The sequence below is a fragment of the Myiozetetes cayanensis genome, unplaced genomic scaffold, assembly GCF_022539395.1.
Source record: "Myiozetetes cayanensis isolate MyiCay16 unplaced genomic scaffold, myiCay2020 scf3, whole genome shotgun sequence".
NCBI lineage: Eukaryota > Metazoa > Chordata > Aves > Passeriformes > Tyrannidae > Myiozetetes > Myiozetetes cayanensis.
This window is the reverse complement of record NW_026087521.1, coordinates 23016838-23038727: the sequence shown is the minus strand read 5'-3', so window position 1 is coordinate 23038727 and position 21890 is coordinate 23016838. Positions and strand designations below refer to the sequence as shown.

Genomic DNA, 21890 nt, shown 5'->3' with positions numbered 1-21890 from the left:
AAGGTCATTTATCCACTTCCTTGCCCAAAGGAAAGAACAGCTGGACATGCATCACTCCTGACAGTTGATAGTAAGTTGTGGCTTTAGGAAGAGATAAGCATCAAGAATGGTTATGTTGTGAGGGGCAAATGTTGATGTGAAAGAAAGCATGACTGTCTTTCTAGTATTTTTCCAGTTTTATATATCTTATCATTAAGACGACCTATATTACTAATTTAAAAGATGGATTCTACTAAATTATGTATTTTTTATCCAATCCTGCATGTCACAAAATGAGAAGCTAATGGCATTCAAATTCCGAGTATATGAGGTTTATTGGCAGAAATATTAATGGGTTTTTTTCCTGTGAATATATTACACTTGGGCATGCTTGGTAAAGCAACTAAACATTTATTTTACACAGCATAATCTATGACAATAGTCTAAGACTTGGTCATCTATATTACATCTGCCTGAATGACAACTTATTTGAATATTTATGTTAAACACTTTCCTCTTATCTTACAAAATGCAAACCATTCATCTTCACCTACAAGGCCATACATAACCCCCTTCTAATATGAGCCGAGCTCTCATTGCTAGAAGGCATCCTCTAACCTTGTACAAATTCTCTGTCATCTGCTGTCCTCACCCTTTTATCCTGTCCTTCTTGTTATTAGGTGCAAAATTTGGACCATATGACCTGAAGACTCCCCCCTTCTTCTCTATTATTTTTCCAGTTTCTGCTGAACAGACAAACTTTGTTTTCCAGATAGTATTTTCCAAACACTGTCCCTTCTGCAGTTTTATTTCTTAACTTTTCTTGTGTTAACAGCTTATTAATTCTTTGTAGTAGGGAATGTGCTGTCTCCCTGCTCACAAACATATTAAACTCACAATCTACAATCAATTTTTAATAATAACTTAAAATCCAGTAAAGTTAGAAAACAAATGGTCCTTGAAAGTATTTTATCTCTTTATTAAATTCTGTAGTATGTAATTACATACTAGTGCCCTATAGAATATGGCAAAATGCAAAGAGTTGGTATCTGTTAATACCAGCTGAGTGTAAAAGCACTGGAGTGCCTTTATATATTTCACTATCACTATGTTCTTACTTGCTGGATAAAGCAATATCCAATATCATAAAGAAAGGTCATAGCTCTAGCAATTCTGAGCACTGACAGGATTTGCAGTTAGAATTTGTTTGGTTGTCTGCTTGTAGCTTGAGTTTTTCATGTTTGCTTTCACCTACATCAAAGAAGAACCTTTGGAGCTCAGCTGCTCCATCTTCCCATGTCAACAACAAGAAGTTTGGGTCAGCCATGCTTCTGTCTAGCCAAGTGTTGAAAATCTCCAAGGACAGAAAGTTTATGATCTGAACAACCTGTTGCAAAAACATGCCACCCTCCTAAATGAAAGTACTAGATCAACTTAAGTGAGACAACAGATTATTCAGCTTAGCATCTAATTTACCAAGTGGTCTCTCTAGGATCTTGTCAATGGAAAGTGATGAGTTCTTCCAACAAGCAGACAGAATTTCAACACTGATTTTTTTCTTTTTCTTAGCAAGGTCATTCTATCTCCATAGCAGTAGAGGCAGCCTGAAAAGACTACAGCTTGTAAAACCTGTGATTTACCTGCCCACAGTTTGACAGACAGGAGACCCAAAACTAGCTTCAAATTAAAATCGTGTGTGCATAACAGTGGGCTTGCTGTATATGTATGCATATGTGTATAAAGTAATATTTATATGCAGCAAGTATTATCTGCATGAGAATTAAAATCTGTTGTGTGATTAATTCATCATGAAGTTCAATAATTAGAAGAGATTTTGTCTGTACTAAGCATTTTGTTTTCTTTAACCCAGGTATGGTGACATGGTGCCAAAGACAATAGCTGGCAAGATTTTTGGTTCAATATGCTCCCTGAGTGGGGTCTTAGTCATTGCTCTGCCAGTTCCTGTAATTGTCTCCAACTTCAGCCGTATATACCACCAGAATCAACGAGCAGACAAACGCAGAGCACAAAAGGTGAGCTTCTCATTTTTCCCCCATATGTTGTTGAGCAATAGATAAGATATGACTTTCTATATTCTGTGTGTCTCTATAGTGAGTATTTCTTAGCAAGAGGACAACTTTATGTATGTGCTACATGCCTAGCCCATGTCCTAAATGCAAATGCTGTATTATTTTTAGTGAGGGGAAAAAAAAACAAACCACAAACCAAAAGCAGATCATTAATCTTTTCTTTCAAAATGTACAGACCTATTATTGTGGTAATTCATCCTACTTGTTAAACTAGATCTAGTCTTTTCAGGTAATAGCTGCAGTATCACCAACTGAAGATTCTTCTGTGTTTTTTCAGTCAGACTTTGTTACTACCACAATATTCAGAGGAAAAAAAAAAAAAAAGGCAAAAGTCCCAAACCTAGTAATGATTTCTAATGTCTCTGCTAACAGCTTTCTTCACTAATCCACATTCAGTTTAAGTCCCTGGTTCAGTCTCTGAGGGAATTTGCTTGTTGGAGAACTTGTCTCCTCATCTCTACTTTGCTTAAAAGGTTTCAGATAAATAGCTCAATCAGGAAAAAAAGAAAAGTTTGTTTTTCCAGTTTGCTTGATTTCCTAAGTCTCTCCCTAAAATATCCGCTAGATCTACAAGAAGATTGTTTCTCTCACAGACCCATATGGTCCAGAGCCAGGAAGAAGTATTTACCTGGAGCGATAAAGCCAAGCCTAGACAGTCACCTTCATCTCCACCTGACTGGCAGTGCACTAGTTCTGATACACTTCTCTTAACCCTGTAATACCGGGCAGCTCAGAAAAACTCTGTCATCACCTGAAGCCCTGGTGTGGGAGCCAAGACACCTTAACTTCTACTCCTCTGCAGATGGCAGTCAGAAGGCTTTGGATGCCACGTAGATTGCATGATTGCCAAGGCTGAGGTGTCACCACTTGGGCTTTTTTTGTTTCCCCACGGCTTCTCTTCAGAGGTTTGAGTCTCCAGTGATCCAGGGAGAGCAGGACCATTGCTGGCAGAAGTGTGCAGGCAGACTGTGGCTGGGGATGGCATATATAAACCAGGGAACACAGGCAGCTGCAGGGTGCACCTGCTTAGTATCAACAACAGCACCAGGTTTAAATATACAAAATGTTTGTGCATTTCTTTCTTTCATCTTTTCTTCATTAAAAAAAAAAAAAAAAAAGGAAGAAGTTAAATAACTGTGTGTAGTGACACCATTCTCAGCATATCTTAAAATTGGGAGAAACAGAGGTACCTGTTCAAGAAAGTCATCGGCCCAGGCTGAAGATACAGCACCCTTTAATGGCAACATCTTGACAAAGTGCTCTCAGATGAGGAAAATGGCTATAAAAGAAACCAGGCACATCACAGGAGTGCCATACCTTTCTAGAAATCTGATTTAAAATATAGGTTGCTTATTTATCTACTAATTCCATCCACCCTTTTAAATGCTGTTTTGTCCCACAACCAAATTCCAGCTGTCCATTCCTCTCTTTCAGAGCTGGGACATCATGTAATTTCTTCATGATGGGGTTTTTTTAATCAAGAATTTTTCCACTTCTATTTGTGTAATGGGAGCAGAGAAACAACTGTACATCTCAGCCAGGACACTCAGTGCTCCTTACTGTGCCTCTGAGCATTGTGCCATGTTGTCATGCTGCTTGATCCCAGCAATCAGTGTGCCTGCTCTGAGCATTCATAATAGCTGCAGACACAACCAGTCTTACTTCATAATAAGTAAGAACTGTCTCCTAATGCATGCCACAAAACAGTTTTCTGTGCTTGCTCTACATTTGTGTCACGGTTTAACTCCAGCCAGCAGCCAACTACCACACAGCTGCTCGCTTGCTGCCCCACCAGCAGGATCAGGGAGAGAACTGGAAGGGTAAAAAACAGCCCCATTTTAGCTGCTGTTAGAAAAATTAACTCTACACCAGCCAAAACCAGCACAATTTGTCAGTAAAAAAGAGATAGACACAAGAAAATACCTTGCAAAAATTAGATTGGTAAACTCGTTGCTATTCTCCATAATCTCTTAATGAACGGAAACTGCTTGAGTTAATAACTGACTTCTTCTCCTTGCAAAACAGTGAGCTTATTGTATGTTTCAAACAGAAACATGAAGTGATGAATGGGAATCCTGCCAAGATATTTTTACTCTGCTCCCCAGTACAATGCTAACAGTAAGGATGGGAGATCTCCTCTGACTGAGTTTATGCCCTTCTTGCTTCAGAGAAAATGGCTTTGAGGTGTGATTAACCTAGCACTGGATGTATGTTTCATTGATATCTCCTGAAAAGCTAATCTCTCTCAATCTAAAATGACTGAGATGTTGAACTAAATATTGCTTTGCTGGACTAATTAAAAAAAAAAATCAACAAAAGGCACTTCATGGGTACTGTATAGTCCATATTTTGCTATGAAATATAGCCTTGCCTTTCACAGGGCAAGAATATTGTAAAAGAATATTCAAGCAAAAAGGTCACTTTATTGAAGTTTGAAATTCCTTCTTCATTCAATAGAATAGAGGCTTTACACCACTTTCTAAAATAATGTTTCCCTAGGCACCAAATTTATTTCTGTTCTCTAAGGCTGAAGAACATAAGCTTGAAAGAAGGTGCTGTTTCATGGAGTGCAGCACAAGCCCCTGCAGGCAGTGGTACCTCCCACTGTCTACAACAGCTTTCATCAGCTTGAGACAGTTGTATGTTTGAATTGAATATATCATACAATATTGTACGATATAGCGTTATCATACAATATATGTATGATAACATAGATATTCTGTGTGTTATCATTATCTCATACAGAAGTTTAATCAAGGTAGGCTTCAGAAATGGCAAAACATTTGGGCTGGAAGGAAACTCAAGAGAAAGTTCTTTGCTGTAGAGTTAAAATCTAGTTCAAGGACCACTGGCAATTTTCAGCAGACAAATTTTGTCACTTATATTAGGACTGTTTAAGAACCATGTGACCACCAATATATGCATTTACTGACTTCTGCAGTTACTCAAGATTAGAAAATTCCACTTGTTTTTTTTGTTGTTTTTTTTTTGCAAAAAGATGCACACATTAATGCTTGGAAGAAGATGGAAGAGAGAAATCTATTTATATACCACTGCATTTTGAATGCATTTTAAAGGAAGCTCTTGCTTACATTGTTACAATTACCATGAAATCCCACTTTGTAATACAGCCGATTTTGGCAGGAGAGGCCAGCTTTCTGCTGCGGTACAGGGAGCTTCTTGCAATCAAGAAGCTGTTTTTAAACAAAAGCAGAGTGGAAAACAAAATAAAAACAAAACCACAATCATCTGTGTTTATCAGAACGTTGTCCTCTATCAGATAATAAGGTCCAAGGATCTGACCTACCCTGACAATAAATGAATAAATAATCCAAAATAGAAATTGGAATTCAGGGCAGAACTAATTATGCCCTGTAGTCTTCCTGTGCCTTCTTCTCAAGCAGATTTATCACTAGTGAGACAGTTTTGAAGAATCCTATTTGTGGAACTTTTCTCAGCTAGAGGCAACTTCAAGAGGCCAAGTTATTTTGGTTGCCCATCAGTGCCTGCAGGTGGTAAAGTTAATGACAGGTGTGTTGTAACTGGTCATGTACAAAAGCAAGGAAAGGAGGGGAAGGGAAAAAAGGAAAGGAGGGGAAAGGAAAAAGAAAGGAAAGAATGGAAAAGGAAAAAAGAAAGATTTAGGCAAGCTTGGGTACCATTTCCTATTCTGTATTTGATAGGGAGCAAAGGCTATGATTTGGCAGGACCCTCCCAGTGTCACGTTCACTGGGATGATTACCAGCCCAGGGAAGAGACAGGAGGAGGCACAGCTGCCCTCTTGGAACAGGTGTCTGGCAGCTTGGACACAAAGGTCCATTCCAGCATACTGCAGCAGCAATTATGATTATAACATCCTTCTTACCATAAATGAAGCACCACTTGTTAGATGCTTCTCTGTTTTCCATGCATCTATTTTTCTGTATCTTTGGAAAGCAAGAGCCTCATGTCCTCTCAGCCAGCAAGTGCCTAAGTGCAGGTACATCTGCCCAGTATTGTTCATTGCCTGATAAATGAAGGAGCCTTTATTTTAGTTGCCTAAGCACTTTCTCCCTAGAGTGACCTTGCATGGTGTCTCAACAGAACACCCCAACAAATATCAGCAGCTCCAGAACTTGACTTCAGATATGAAATTCAACCTGAATGGTCTTTGACCTACACAAAGTAAAATATATCCTGAAGATTGGCTTGGCTTTATTATTTATTGATTTTACATGATGCATTTATCTGTCAAGTTGTGAATACTTAGTTACTAGCTAATTATAAATAGCTCTAGAATAAACTGCAATAAACTGCTTAACAGCACCTGGCAGTCTAGAATTGGGTGTTTGCAACAGGGAACCCTGCTAGCCATTTTGACTTCTTTATATGAGGTAGGCTGTTAATCTCAGGGGGTTACAGAAACTTAACTAACAGCTTGTCCAAGATTTTTCAATTTAGAGAAAAAAAAAAAATAGAACTCATGTTAACCGAACAATAATTCGAATAGGTTGTGAAAGTAATGCATGAACCAAGAAATATATGAACCTTATTTAATTTCATGTCTATTAATAGACCAAGTAAATGTTTTCTTCTTTACTACGTACTGATGTCCTGTAAATTATGTCAGGTAATATGAAGTCAATTATTTGCAATTACTGAAAATTAGAAAGTCAGAGCATGAAATGTGGGCCTGATTTTTCACTTAAAAAAACCCACAGAGGATGGATTTATGAAAGACCAAATAACAAAATAATGCTATAAAAAACAATGTATCTGATTTTTTTCAACAATTTTGGCCCTTGTTCTATGAACCACAGTGTTGTGGTTTAGCCCAGGCAGGCAGCTAAAAACCATCCTGCTGCTAGATCTCCTCTCCCCAAAGGGATGGGGTGAAAATCAGAAGGATAAAAGTGAAAAAAATTGTGAGTGGGAATAAAGACAATCTAATCTTTTTCAAAAGGAAGGGAAAGAAACTAGCAGAAAGGGGTGAGGGGGAACAAATGGAAGGAAAAAAAGTGATGCAAAAGGGAACAATTGCTCAGCACCAAGCCTGTTCCAGAGCAAGAGCTGTCCCTGCCAGCCTCTACCACCATCCACTTTTATTGCTTAGCATGTTGCCATATGGTTTGCAATATCCCTCTGGTCAGCTGGGGACAGCTGCCCTGTCTGTGTGTCTCCCTCAACTCCTTGTCCACCCCCAGCCTCCTGGGTGGGACAGTTGAGGAGCAGAAAAGGCCTTGGCTCTGTACAAGCACTGCACAGCAGTAACTAAAACATCCCTGAATTATCAACACTGTTTTCAGCACAAATCCAAAACACAGCCCCACACCAGCTACTGTGAAGAAAACCAACTCTGTGCTGACATATTAAAATTCCTGTGAAGGAATTTCAATATTTTAAATGTACAAAATCATTAAAAAATAATAACCATAAGGTAAGTAATTAGTAACTTTTGAGTTTTTATAGTAAGATATTTATATAGTCTGGAGAGCAGCAGGAAAAAACAGGAGCTATCTAAGTACTAAATTACCTAGGCTACCCAGGCTTCTTGCATAGCAAGTTGAAGAGAATCTTGCCAAAAATGATTCCCAGTACTTCAGTAAGCCCTGCCCTAAAATGTTCCTGATAAAATCTCTCTCTTAAAATAGCTGGACAGCTGAGGGCATCTGAGTGTTAAAAGCTGGATGTTGTAAATATCCCACAGTGTTACATTTAGCACTACTTAAAACCTTGTGAAAATAAATGTTTATATTTCTAAAATTGACAGAGCTAACTGTTGTTGAATAGCAGTGAATTCCCTTTGTAAGTTTTCTATAAATGCAGCCACAGATAAGGATCCACCGCTAAACTGTAAAATTTGAAGCTTGAAAAAAGAAAGAAGTGCATTCAAAAGAGAAGCTCAGTGCAAATACAAGGGATGTGATAAGAATTAAGAGCTGATTGTCAATTTCTTTAAGAAATTGTAGATGAGATGATTATGGTGGCATTTCATCAGAATATGTAAAAGAACTATATTTCAGCTACATTGGTTTAGCCCTAGACCACATAAAAATAACCAGAATCAAAGTTTCACATTCAGTGGCTAACAGGTAAAACCTCACAGAAAAGACATCATCTACTGCAGGAGAGCTTAATCCTTTTTTTTTTTTTCCTAGATATTCCATGAAAGAGGAGGGTTAGGAAGGGCTTTGCAGTGGTTCAAAGGGGCAGTTGTCACTCTCTTTCTGTTATACATGGAGAAAATGCGGACTAAAGAAAAATGCAGGTCTTCTGTAACCACAGTTTTTCTTATGTCATCACATCATTTTGGTGCCTTTCATGGGAATTCAATCCCCAGCACACAGCCCTTAAAATCCTGTGCATGACAAGAGCTTTTAATGATTCCTTGATAGGAAATGTGAGAAGTCACTAGACTGCTTGCACTGCAGGCTCTTGTATAAATCAGGCAGCACTGAAATCAGAAGCACTGAAAATAAGTCTTATCACTTTAACAGATTTGTAAACACCTCCAGTTTCAGGAGTATTTTCTGTAAGCTGAAGTATAAACATGGAAGCCACAATATCTGGTTCCTGTCATGGTAATAGATTTACTATCTTCTCTTTGGTAAATGATGTAAAATCAGGCCATCTCAATAAGTCTCAGCTAGAAAGATGTAAGCTATTACTTCCTAGCTCACAAAAGCTTTCTAAGATGCAATAAATTCATATTTGCAAAGCAATTTAAAATCTTCACATCAAAAGTATAGCCTTCCTATTATATGTGTGTAGCACTTCGATATATTAAGTTGGTCTGATGAACTGTTATGTTTTTCATATTTCTTTATTAAATGGTGCTGCACCATAATTATTGCTTCAATCAGAAAGGAGAAAATGAATATGCATGCTAAAATGAAAAGCAGAACTAATGTATGTAAAATGTCTGTTCATTAAATCTAATGAATCTCCCTGTATAAAGAGCAGACTGAAAAGTACCACAGCTAAAATATTTGTGACTGAAATCACTTATTTATGGGACTCCAAGCTGCACACTGTAAAGACATTTCCAAACCATCTCAAGCTAAGACTAAAGAGTAGTGGTAAGAGAGACCTTTTAATATATTTATGAACATAACCAAGTGCCCATGTCCCAGCCCATGACTATTTGGCAGTGCAGGTAAAGCTCTTCCCCCAGCCTTCAGCCCAGCATGCTGGGATTGTATCTCAGGAGCACCTCCCAGAAAATAATCTATTTTCTGCCTGCCCAAGGGGATTTTTAATTGCTAGTCCTGAGGAATGAGCCCTAACCCTTCTGGTAGCCTTGGATGTGCCACCAAAGAGCCCACATAAGCCAGGAGGGTGGGAACTGTGAACAGTTGCCCACACTGGTCTCTCTTGGGGACCCCAGGGCAGGTCATCAGGCATCTTTTCTCCTTACCACTGGAATAAGATATGTTAACTACATTGCTGGAAAGGCTGTGTGCCCAAAGGAAGTTGATAAACCAATGTGTTACTCTAAAATGGCCAATGTATCACAAAATCAGGAAACAGCCTCTTGTGAGCTTTTTGGCTCAGTGATGCACACATGCAGAGCATTACCTTATTTTCTTTCAGAACAATTAAAAGATAAATGCATGACATATAATGTAAGCCAGATTCTAGCCATGTTTGCTGTTAGCTGTCATGAATTTCTTGGCAGGCTGTTGAGAAGATCTGTGAGTTTGAGGCTGTGAGTGCAAAGAAGCGTGGTGTTGAGCCATTCCTCATAGTCAGTTAATTACTAATCATGCCAGAGAGATCTGGTGGCTGCAGTGACCAGACTGCTTCCCTTTATAAGAGTTAAGGGATTCTTAATCATTTCATGCTGACATTTATTGTCACAGAAATTTGGAGGAGGGAGGAAAATTCTCCCTCTGTTTTTTGAAAATATCAACTGATTAAGTATCAGATATGAAAATCCCTATTAATATATGAAAGTCAGGTTTTGAAGTTCTTCACTCCTTTTCTGTTTCAGCAGCCATTCAACTCCAGATGCTGCTTGGCATTTGGCTTGCAGAATCAGAAACCGAACTGTGAAGATAAATTCAGACTCACTTTTACACATGTAACCAGCCACAAAAATTACAAAACCAGGACATCAACCTAGAAATTCCATAAAAGGTTCTGCTTTCCACATTATTGGTTGAAAGACTCTATTCTTCATGCTTTCCCCTAATTCTGAGTTCTAGCTGTTGTACAAAATCAGTGAATGCAAAATGTCCTTCACTCATGAACCTCTTTGGAACAAGTCACCTTCACAAGCAATGAGGTTCACATGAGAAATCTAAAATTTCTCTCAGCAATTTGATACTTGCAGTCTCTGAAAAATCAGGTTGTGAACAGTCTAGAACCAATGACGATAAGTATTAAGTCTGATTATACCAACAGACATGAAGAGGTAGGTGGAAGCCACTGATAAGTGTCCCAGTCCCAGGGTTCTGTCTTGGGACTGGTGCCCTTCAATATCTTCATCAGTGACACAGGCGATGATCAAGTGGACCCTCAGCAAGTTTGCAGATGACACAAAGCTGAGCAGTGCACTTGACGGAAAAGAAGTAAGGGATGCCATCCAGAGGGACCTGGACAAACTTGAGAAATGGGCCCATGAGAACTTTAGGAAAATCAATAAATTCAAGTGCAAGGTGCTTGTACCTGGTCAGGGCAATCCCAGACATGAGTACAGACTGGGAGAAGAAGTCATTAAGAACAGCGCTGCAGAGAAGGATCTGGGGGTTCTCATGGGTGAAAAGCTGGACATGAGCCAATGGTGTACGCTCACAGCCCAGAGTCAACCGTGTCCTGCACTTCATCAAAAGCAGCGTGGCCAGCAGATCAACGGAGGGGATTCTCCCGCTCTCCCTCGTGAGACCCCACCTGGAGTACTACACCCTGCTCTTGGGTCCTCAGCACAAGACATGGACCTGTTAGAGCGGGTCAAGAGGAGGGTCACAAAGACAATCAGAGGGCTGAAGCACCTCTCCTATGAATGCAAGCTAAGAGAGCTGGGGTTGTTCAGCCTGAAGAAGGCTCCAAGGAGACCTCATTGCAACCTTCCTGTACCTAAAATGGGCTTATAAAAGGGTGGGAGAGGGACCTTTTCTACGTGCAGATAGTGACAGGATGACATGCAATGGTTTTAAACTAAAAGAGGGAAGGTTTAGATCAGATGCTGGGAAGAAATTGTTTATTTGGAAGGTGGTGAAGCACTAGAACAGGTTCCCCAGAGAAGTTGTGCATGCCTGATCCCTAGATGTGTTCAAGTCCAGGCTGGATGGGCTGGATTTTGCTAAATTGTATGAGTTAGCATGTTCTAAGTCAACGCTTTGTGGAATGCTTTGTTTTGGTTGTATGCTACCCTTTAAATGTTTATTTTCCAAAGTTACCAGTAGAAGTACCCCCTGAGAAAATGGGTGTAGCTTTTCTCCTTTGTGCTCTCTCTTAAGTATTAAAAGAACTGAGGGCTATCTAATAATCCGGAGGGTGGATATTGTTGGAGCCTTGGCTATTTTTAAAGTAAAACCCCTTTGGTGAGCTGGGGTCTTACTCCGCTTCAAAGAGATTTTCACTGCAGGAGCAGCTGAGATGGATGTCCATGTTTTTGCCCCACAGGACATAAAGAGTGGCACAGTTATAGCAATGCAAAAAAAAAAAAAAAAAGGATGCACTTCCATGCTGATCTGTCTAATCCCTTCTCCAAAATCATTGTTAGCTAATGCATGCAAACAAATAAAAACTTCAATCATTTGCATTTTAAATGGGAAGACGCTTGTGATTTGCTCCACCTGGAGGATGGATGCAATGCAGTCTGTCAGTTGCTGTAATATTGGTATTCATAAGCAGCTGATTCCAATTAGCAGTTTTAGATAAACAGGATAATGGATATGAGTACAAGTGACACTCTTCCTTTCGTCTATTACACAGAAAGCCAGGCTTGCTCGAATTCGTGCGGCAAAGAGTGGGAGCGCTAATGCCTACATGCAGAGCAAACGAAATGGCTTGCTGAGTAACCAGCTGCAGCAGGTAATGTTTGTGTTTCCTCCACCTCCAGAGTAACACCTTAATGACAGCCCAGCAGTAGCTTATTCTACTTATCACCAGGACAAGTCACCTTGGGGTTTTCAGCAAGGTTATCTTTAGAAGTAGATTAAGGAAGGATAAATTGGACAATTACTATTGTTAAAAGAAGCTTATGAGTCGATGATGGGATATTAAGAGATGAGGGAAATGTCCAGACAGAAATACTGGATTCAGGTAACCCACATTTTTAGAGATCCTGTAAAACTCATTAAGAAAGTACAGAGCATTTGCCTCTTAAGTGGTAGGTTTGATTTATCTCACTTGGCTTTAAACAGGTAGAAGATGGGTGAAAAGGCCAGGTTTCATTGTCAGTGTGGGAAGAGGCAGCTCCTGGGTACTGTTTGCACAGAGGGGTATTGCAGAGTGAAAAGCGTCCCCTCGAAGCATCTACTTTGGTTTAGGAATAATCTTGGCAATTACTTCAAATGCATTGAAATCTAATGTTACCTGAAGCAAATCCCTCTTAACCCTGCCAAGGCAGCCGGGACCAGCAGATGGGACTGGGATCACAGTGACCCACGCTGCTGGGAGTCAGCCCCTTGATTGCTCAGAGCCATACCCAGATGAGAAAGACGAAAGACACAGTGGTTTTTTAATGTTGTTTTCTGGCATTTAGGCAATTTACTCTTTAGGCAAATTTAACCTTTCATTCTTCTATGCCCTTTCTGTTCAGTATGAGTTAAACAGCCAGATGCTTTAACCTGTATCCAGAAAAGGAGGAAGTGGCTGTCTGTCCATCTGATCTGTCTAGCACAAAAGATGAGCAGTCTTGTTTCCTCTTCTTCTTGTAAGAACTCCAGTATTTGAACTACAAAGACACAAAATAGCTTAATTACCATGCAGATTTCAAATATCCCAAAGTTGAATTGTAATCTTTACTATTATGCTGCTTCCTCCCCTGTTTAGTTTTTTGCTTTCTAGTGAATAATTATGAAAGCAATGGATGCTTTCTACTTTATTCTGTCTATAACATTTGCTATACGTTTTCCAAACCCTGCAGATTGGGATCACTGACATGAATTTTTGTGTAAGCAGAAATACCATAAATTCTTTAGTGCTGTGAAATGATCCCAGGAGGACAGCTATGTTTAATTTCCTTCAAATGAGGCACATTCTCAGAAAAAAAAAATCACTGTCACTTAAATTGATTATAATTTTAAGCATGTGTTGATCCAGCATTCAAAGCTTACATGTTGATTGCACTTGTAAATTGTACTATTTCATCTATGCTTAAAAGACCTTAGATGGAAATATTTAATAGGAGGTGCAAGGGAAGGGAAGAAAATAGTTTGATTAAAAAACAAGCAAAAGAAAACTCAAATGCAAAATAATTTGGGCTATGCTGTGTAGACAAAGCGTTGCAGTTATGCTACCGTGTACAGTCCAGATTAGTTCTGATCAAATATTTTAATAAGAGCCCTCTTGTTCAAAAATGAGAATAATACGGAGTTCTATGTATCAACAGTCCTCCAGTGAAGAAGAACAGGCCTTTGTTGGCAAAGCTGGCTCTTCCTTTGAAACACAGCACCACCACCTGCTTCACTGCCTGGAAAAAACTACGGTAAGAAGAGAGAACTGTGTTTTCCTGTGAATTCCAACATCAGTCTATTTTTGAATGTTTTCAGTTATCTCTTCTAATTAATAAGCCTTTATATTAAAGCAGTTAGATGGAAAGAAAAGCTGTTTTATCTTACTTTAAGGTGATATACCCACTGCATATAAATAACAGATTCTGGATGAGAGCCTCACCCAGAGTGAAAGATATTGACATCAGTGAGATGGCACTGGTTTAGCCAAGCTGTATATGTGACTTTTGGTATGGTTTTCTTATGTTCCATGATGTCCTCATTTGCACTTTTCTGCAGTACACTTCATAAACTACAATTTGTAGTCCTTATACACTCAATACTCAGTGCACTCAAAGCAAGTTTTGCCTGAGTAGATGTTGGTATTTTGTGCAGGGAGACATGCAGGCTGTGTCCTCTGACAGGAACACTATTCTCACTGCAGTGACTGTAAAAGAGGGCCACCCAGCATTCTATTTTGAAAATTCAAATGCTTAATCCAGATGCAAAGCTTCCAATTGTGTTTGCTTCAATTTAGGTGCTGAGATCCCCGTAGAAGTCACTGATGTAATTCTTCATGGCTCAAATATGCTCATCTAGATTTGAAAGTCCTTATAACTCAAAAGAATTACTTATTATGTGCTCTCTATATTTTCCCCTGGTCAATACCTACATAATTATAAAACCATAAAGGATAGTAAACTATAGCAGAATTACGGTTTAGTAATAATTAAGTGCCATGATTACTAATAGTATATTTCTGGAAAGATAAGGTCATAGCAATAGCCCTTATCATTCTTAATTTTACACTGTTTCCTCTTTTATGTCATTTTCTTAAGGATAATGATAAAAGGTAACATGATATTGAATATAGTGAGTTGAGAATTTCACATAGAGCATGCTAAAATTATCTCCTTGTATGTTTGTATTTTTGTGTGTGTTATATTGCCATGCAGAATTTATCTTGTATTGAGGATAAACTGGTCAACATCCATGAAATCACTATTTACAAATTTATGTCTAGTTTTATAAGTTTATTTATTATTATATTATTATTTATATTATTATTTATTATCTAGTTTATAAGTTGTAACTGAGGAGCTTTTTGGATGCTTTTAAGTAACCATCTCATCTCCTTTAATGAGAACTTCTATTTGTTTGAATATTTTTCTTTTACAGAGTTGCATACCTCAAAACATGTCGTTTCAGCTCCTGATTTATAACATGTAATTCAAAAGGAAGCTTTCTAAACTAATCTGGAAAATATTTATGAATTTTATTGTATTATAGTTCAATATAATAAATCTTATATATTTCCAACTGACATTTAGAGTGTTTACATAAGCACCACTTGCATTTTATTAATAAACATAATCTCTATTTTGTGGTACTTCATAGATTATACAGATATTTATAATGCAAACTACATTACAATCACATGCTATTTTGCAAAATAATTTGGATTAACGTTTTCTTGTTTAGAGCTCTGAGTGTTTTGTTCCAGCGTTCACATTTGTATTGGTATTGAGCCCAGGCTAATATGGGCTAAACACTATAATCAAGAATAAGCCGTCTAACTTTCCCAGTTTATTCAGTTGTGTCAATTTAAGCCCTTAAACAATCATGATTAATATTTTCCTTTCAATTATCTTTGTGTGTGTGCTTTGTCCCTTTGTTGGATTCCTCTGGCTAGAACCACGAGTTTGTGGATGAGCAAGTCTATGAAGAGAGCTGTATGGAGGTTTCTACAGTCAATAGACCCCCAAGCCACAGCCCCTCTATTTCGTCTCAACAAGGTGTCACCAGCACTTGCTGCTCACGAAGACATAAAAAGACTTACCGCATCCCCAACACTGCCATCGCTGGCAGCCGCCCAGGCAGTGTACAAGAGCTCAGCACCATCCAGATCAGATGTGTGGAGAGGACACCTCTGTCTAACAGGTACTTCACGTGCATCAGCACACCGAGAGCTGAAGCCCCTGGCTTTGTTAGAGAAGAGCTGTGGAGGTGTTGTGGCCTCCACAGGCAGGCTGCAAAGCTAAGGATGAGAGTATAACAGTCATCTAAAAATGGATACTGGTATTGAAATGTTCTGCACTTCATTTGCTCCAAGTTTAATCCAAATAATAGGATAGTCTGTCTACATTCATTTCTGCCCTCTCAGGCCCTCTCCACAAACTACTGTGTACTATCTGCAGCCAATACCATACAGAGACCCCAAATGAAATAGAGCACCAAATATTATACGCTGTGAGCAAACACATAAGAAGAAAAATTTTGCGAAGAAAAATTTTGCAAAGAAAAATGCGCAATTCTAATATATGAGATGAGCAAGTGGTCTGTCTGTCCATACTTGGTTCAGAAGTTTAGGAAATAAGACTTCCTCACACTTCTGCAGAGCAGAGAAATAAAACTGATTCCCAGACTCCTCAGTGTAATAGTTACAAGGAAGACTTTTCTAAATGAAAAAAATATGAAATAGATAAGAAAAATGTATTTCCTAGTCTGAGGAGTTGTTACAGAAGTGAGGAAAATGCAGTTTAAGAGTATATAATTTACTGAATGTCCCTGTACTCTCACAAGTAAAGCATCTGGCTTTCAGGTATATCTGAATACGACCTCTGAAAACACCAGCAAAAGTCTCAGGAGACCCAGAAGTATTTTCTATTGAAGTCATACATGCCACCCTTCAATAAAGAAGCATTTTCAGTACTAGTTGCTATAGAGATTGTCTTGTTAAGCTACTTTTGAGTAGCTTCCTTTGTATAGTTACTAGGTTTGGATTTCACTTCCATGAACAATCCAGCAGCTTGTAGCTACTGAAGGTTTTCAGCTGTTGTGCAGTGAGACCTCCTGGCCAGTACAAAGCTCCAATCTATGTTAGCTTTTCAGGAAATATTCTGCCTGGATCCATCCTTTGTCTGCTAAAGGACTTGCCTGCACCATACTTCCAGACACCAAGTATGTAAAAACACAAAGCACCAACTTTGTGCTAGAAAAACTAAAAACACAAGCATAAAATGTCGGTCTCACCTTGAAATAGTCTGAGTTTTACAAGTTTCTTATGATGCGGAGATACTGCAACAACTCCATGAACGTACTAACTCAACTTTAATTAGTGCATAAAATGTAATGCAATGTTACTATTGATGACACAGAATATACATAGAATTACAGAATCAGTAAGGTTGGAAAACACCTCCAAGATCATTCAGTCCAACCACTAATCCAGTGCTACCATGTTCACCACTAAACCATATTTCCAAGTGCCACATCCACACACCTTTTGAAGGTGGTGATTCTACCATTTCTCTTGGCAGTCTCTTCCAATATCTCACAACTGCTTTAGTGAAGAAATTTTTCCTAATATCTAAATGTTCTTACAATACAAAATGTTCTTAAATAAGCATGGCATTGAGGGATATGCAGGAGACTGGGACTGGACCTTAGTTTCCACTTTCCTGCATACGAAAGTAACTGGGCTACGCTAAGTTTGCTCAAATGCTTCTCCTGTTCAGAAACACTTAGGCTGAGTAGTGCTGAAAAATGGTGGAAAGGAATGGAGAATGGGACATGGACATAGCCATGGACCACCTGCTGCTGGGGTGCAGGGTAATGGGGTAGTGCCATTCTGCACTTAAAGCTCTCCAATGGGGCAGGGTGGAGATGGCCGGGTGAGGGAGTGGAATCGGGTACACCAGAGTTTTGTGGTAACATGGATTTTCTATTTGCTTGGATTTTTGTTTCTTCCTCCAGCCGTTCCAGCTTAAATGCCAAAGTGGAAGAGTGTGTTAAACTAAACTGTGAGCAGCCTTACGTCACTACAGCAATAATCAGCATCCCAACACCTCCAGTCACCACACCTGAAGGAGATGATAGGCCAGACTCTCCTGAATATTCAGGAGGAAACATTGTCAGAGTATCTGCTTTATAAAATAAGGAATTATTTATAAATTAGCATAAAGACCACTTGCAAGGTGAGCTCAAACAGTGAAAAACGAGTCGTGAGGAATGAGAGAGCTGACAAAGAAAACACCCCTTGATGAGTGTGCCAGCGGACGCAGAGCAAGAGGTTCAGGAGAAACAAAACACTTTGTGAGTTTTGGTGTCCTAGGGTGTGAACCAAAAGGAGTTTCTTACCCATTGTCCGAACTGATGCGTGGTGGAATCTTCTGTGACCATCCTGACTTATTATATGAGCACAATGAAATGTCCCCATTGATGCTTCTTCTTATCATGAAAGCTCTTTTTAGAAAAAAACACAAACGAAAAAATAGAAACCTGTGTTCCTGCTGAATGCAAAACAACAAGAAACATTTTGATAACGTGTCTTTTTTTTTTCCTGTTAATAAACCACAAACTTGTTGAGGAACTGTCAAAAAATGAACGAAAAAATGCTTATATGAAATATGTTTGTACTGACTGAAAGAACTACAACCATAATGCATGCTGAAATTATTTGGAACTGTGATCTCAGTTTACTTTTGTTGTTTTTCAGATTAGGCATGATAAAATATTACTGTAGAAAGGGGCATTTCCGTGCACTTACAACAAGCTGATTGTTAATGTTCCATGGTAGTTGTACAAATAACTTCCCTTTGAAAAATGCAGTATTTCTTATTTAAACACTCATTAGTGAACTAAAGGTGTTCAGTTAGTTCAATATTTACTATTGTTTTATCTTGCTTCCTAGGTACTGTTACAACTGCAATAAGTCATTGTACACCTGTTGTATCAGGAATCAGGATTGTTTTTTAAGTATTTAACACCATCTACACTATAAATTTCTAATGACAAACATTTACATAATCTTACAGCCAAATTGTGCACCACAGATGTGCTATTCAGTCATTGTTCTTTTTGTTCTTTATTTCTATGACAGTTTGTTGCCCACTCCGACATCACTGTACCATTTGGGATTTCAAGGCTGCTGACGAAATCAACACAGTCCTTTTTTCCATAGATATCTTGTCTACTTCTATATTTTCAGAACAAACCTCTTGTCCCAGTGTACTGCTACAGGATAAATCCTATTTGAATTAAAATTACCACAAAGGTGTTTTTGGGATCAGTTAACACTTATCTCCAAACCTTCCTTGCTCATATTCTGCAGCATCCAGAGTATTAGCTACACTGGAAGACACTGAAAGACATTCAGTAAAAATGATGGCTAAAATCTTTTTGTAATTATCTGTAAACTTAAAACTTGTTTGAGAATTTATATTGTGTGAAAAACATTTAATTATCTAAGAACAATGATAGAATAATGGATTGAGTCCCAAAGCTATAAAAGTATAATTGATTTCAATTGGAATTTGCCTACACGGACAGGCCTAAAAGCTAATATGAAGGCTTTACAAGTTAAGGCTTTTTGGCTTCATTTTTAAAAGACAATGATATCAGAAACCTTTCTGATAAAAAAGTGTAATTTTTCTTCATGAGTGTGTGTTAGATGTATCATAATGCTTCTTATATTCATGACATACCATACATCATATACATCAAATATACATGGAATATGTGCATATCAATACACACATATATACATCAAAAACACTGGATCAGAAATAATTGCATGTCTGCAAAGTAAAATATGCATATAAATCAAAAGGCTCAGTGCATTAGATGCCATTACAATAAATGATTAACACAGTTATTTAATAGTTTGAGTAGTGTATGTTTCAGTATAGTATTTGCTAGCATTCTACTGACCTGAAAATTTACATTAATAGAAAATACCCACTAAAAACTGAAACTTGCTGATGATACACTTTTTATTGCACACAAATAGTGGTCTTGCAGACATTGAAGAGTACATGATGGACTATCATGCTACAGTATATACACCAAAATACAACGTCACATATTAGAATTAAACTGCAAGTAAAAAGAGTAGATAATGCCATTCATTACTCTTTTATCATTTACTTATTTTGAAGCTTGGTTAATTTGCAGTTAACTTCTCACTATTTTTGCAAATCAGAGTAACTTACTTATTGTAAACTGAGCTTCTACATTTCTTTCAAACATTAGCAGAGAGCAAAAGCACAGGCTTTCCTCTGAGCCAGAGGAGGAGCACTCCTTCTGAGGAACCCTGCCCGAGTTCATTATCTGGCATTGCTCTCCTCTCTTCCACCCTGTCAGAAAACTGCAGTGTATCTGCTGAAGCTGGTAGGTTACATAAACTTCAATGGGGTTTAAAGGAGAGGCAGAAAACACACAGTTTTTACTTGCATCCTACTTCTACCCATGGTCACTCATACTTGGTCCCCACGTTTTGCCAAACAGTTATTGGTATAAAAACTGCCTTGATGTTAGCAATCTGTAACACCTTCTTTATGCCACATGGTACTTCATGACTAGCTACATCAGCTAAATAATGCAAAAAGGCAGTTACTAAACCTGCTTTGGTACAGTCTAGATACAACCCAGGAAACCTACTGACTCCATCAGGTCATGTGTCTTTTAAAAGCTCTTTATTCTCCTTTTCATAGGTACTAGAAAGAACGCACTACAGCAATACACTTGCATAACAGTTATACCCCTGAAGCAACTTGTACTTTCATTTTTAATATGCAGCTTAAGAGATAATTTAGTAAGATTTTGCAGAATTCCAGTCCTATTCTCCTATTTCCATATGTCACATGCAAAGACATTAATTTATTCTGAATTTGGGAAATACACTTTTTTTTTGGTGTTTTAGGTGATTTAAATACTGTTTTGGTAGTGAATGACTGTTGATGACTGTGTAAAATGCATCTGTACTGTACATGAAATGTAATTATTTCTGTGTATCATACAAAGAAACTGAGGTTGTTGTTTTGACAATTTTGTTTGACAGTCATATATCGTATTTCAGAAGGCAGCATAATACGTGTTATGCTGAATAAATAGACATTTGAGGAATACTTAAATAAAACATCTGCATGCTTGAATGGGTCAACTTGGTTTTGCAATAACTTATTAATGAAAACTTCCCCCCACCTGCCCCCAGCTAAAAATTTTGAAGGAACACTGTATCTGAAGTCAGTGAATGTCCCAGACATTAATTCCAGGCAAGCTGTGAGTGTATCTAAGTCATATTAGAACTATAAAGACCAGGATGTCACAGCTCCATTATAGAGAGCTGCCCTTGTTCTGTGCCAGTGGCCATCACCATTCCCTTTCCAGCCTGCAGCAGCAGAGGACACTGGAGCATTGAATTATTTGTAGCAATATGAACTCCACATCTCTGTCTGTACTTTAAAAAATGTCTTCTGTGTTTTCAGTATATCCAGACACCAACCACTCTGCTGAACCTCCCAGGCTACAGAGCCTCTCAAATCTGGTATCAAACTCCATTGATAAAATATTAGTGCACAGATGAGATCAAACTCCTTTTGTAGCATAAGAGCAGGTAACAACACATTATGTATCAGTAATAAAGGGCAACTGACTGCAGACAATGCTGATCTATCAACTCTATATCAGCACTGGTACATGTGATGGCCACCTCTGCCAGGAGCTCACTGCTCTGGGTGGTGGGGAAAGACAAAACCAATACCTGTCTGGGAACCATCCCAGAGCATTTCTGAGAACAACTGCCCTTTCATAAAAAACCTACAGGAGAAAAACTTAAAACATACACTTTACATTTTGAGGCTGTGGATATACTCTCAGTGGAAGCACTCTGACTACTGGGAAAAGGCTTTGGCAGCAGAGAGCATGATGCAGCCTCAGCTGCTCCAAGGAGTAGGGTGACCTTCAGAGAAGCAGCTAATCTGGAGGAGGATCATTACATTCTGAGCAGGGAGGGTGCTTAGGAGGTCATATGCCCTCCTTGCTGCACCTGGGATCCACCAGGACTTTATTTTCCCATTGACTATGGGAAAATCTGAGGTTTATCACATGTTCTGGAAAAGCCATCAGCTGATGGGATTTGTAAACCTGTGGCTAGAAAAGCAGGAGTGTCAGGAGTGAATGGCCCATATGGGGACCGAACCTGTGACCTCAGTGTTTTTAGCACCACGCTCTAACCGAGACACAGTAAAATGCTTTTGTAGTAGAAACTTCAAAAGCTATTTGAAAATCCCTTCTTCCATTATATTTAACTGTATAGTTGCTGTGGCAAATAGCTTTTCTTTTTACTATTTATTCTTTATATATTGCTTTATATTCATATATGCTTTTACAAAATGAACAG

At 38.5% G+C, this 21890-nt stretch overlaps 1 protein-coding gene across 1 annotated transcript in view; it reads left to right on the top strand.

The window, feature by feature from the left end:
• Nucleotides 1–20651, top strand: part of KCND2 (potassium voltage-gated channel subfamily D member 2) — a 271807-nt gene extending 251156 nt beyond the window's left edge. The window contains exons 3-7 of the mRNA XM_050324205.1: nucleotides 1850–2012; nucleotides 11988–12086; nucleotides 13609–13704; nucleotides 15402–15649; nucleotides 17465–20651. Coding sequence (XP_050180162.1) covers nucleotides 1850–2012; nucleotides 11988–12086; nucleotides 13609–13704; nucleotides 15402–15649; nucleotides 17465–17642 — 784 coding nt within the window. The 3' untranslated portion in view covers nucleotides 17643–20651. The remainder of the gene's footprint in view (nucleotides 1–1849; nucleotides 2013–11987; nucleotides 12087–13608; nucleotides 13705–15401; nucleotides 15650–17464) is intronic.
• Nucleotides 20652–21890: the final 1239 nt, after the last annotated feature.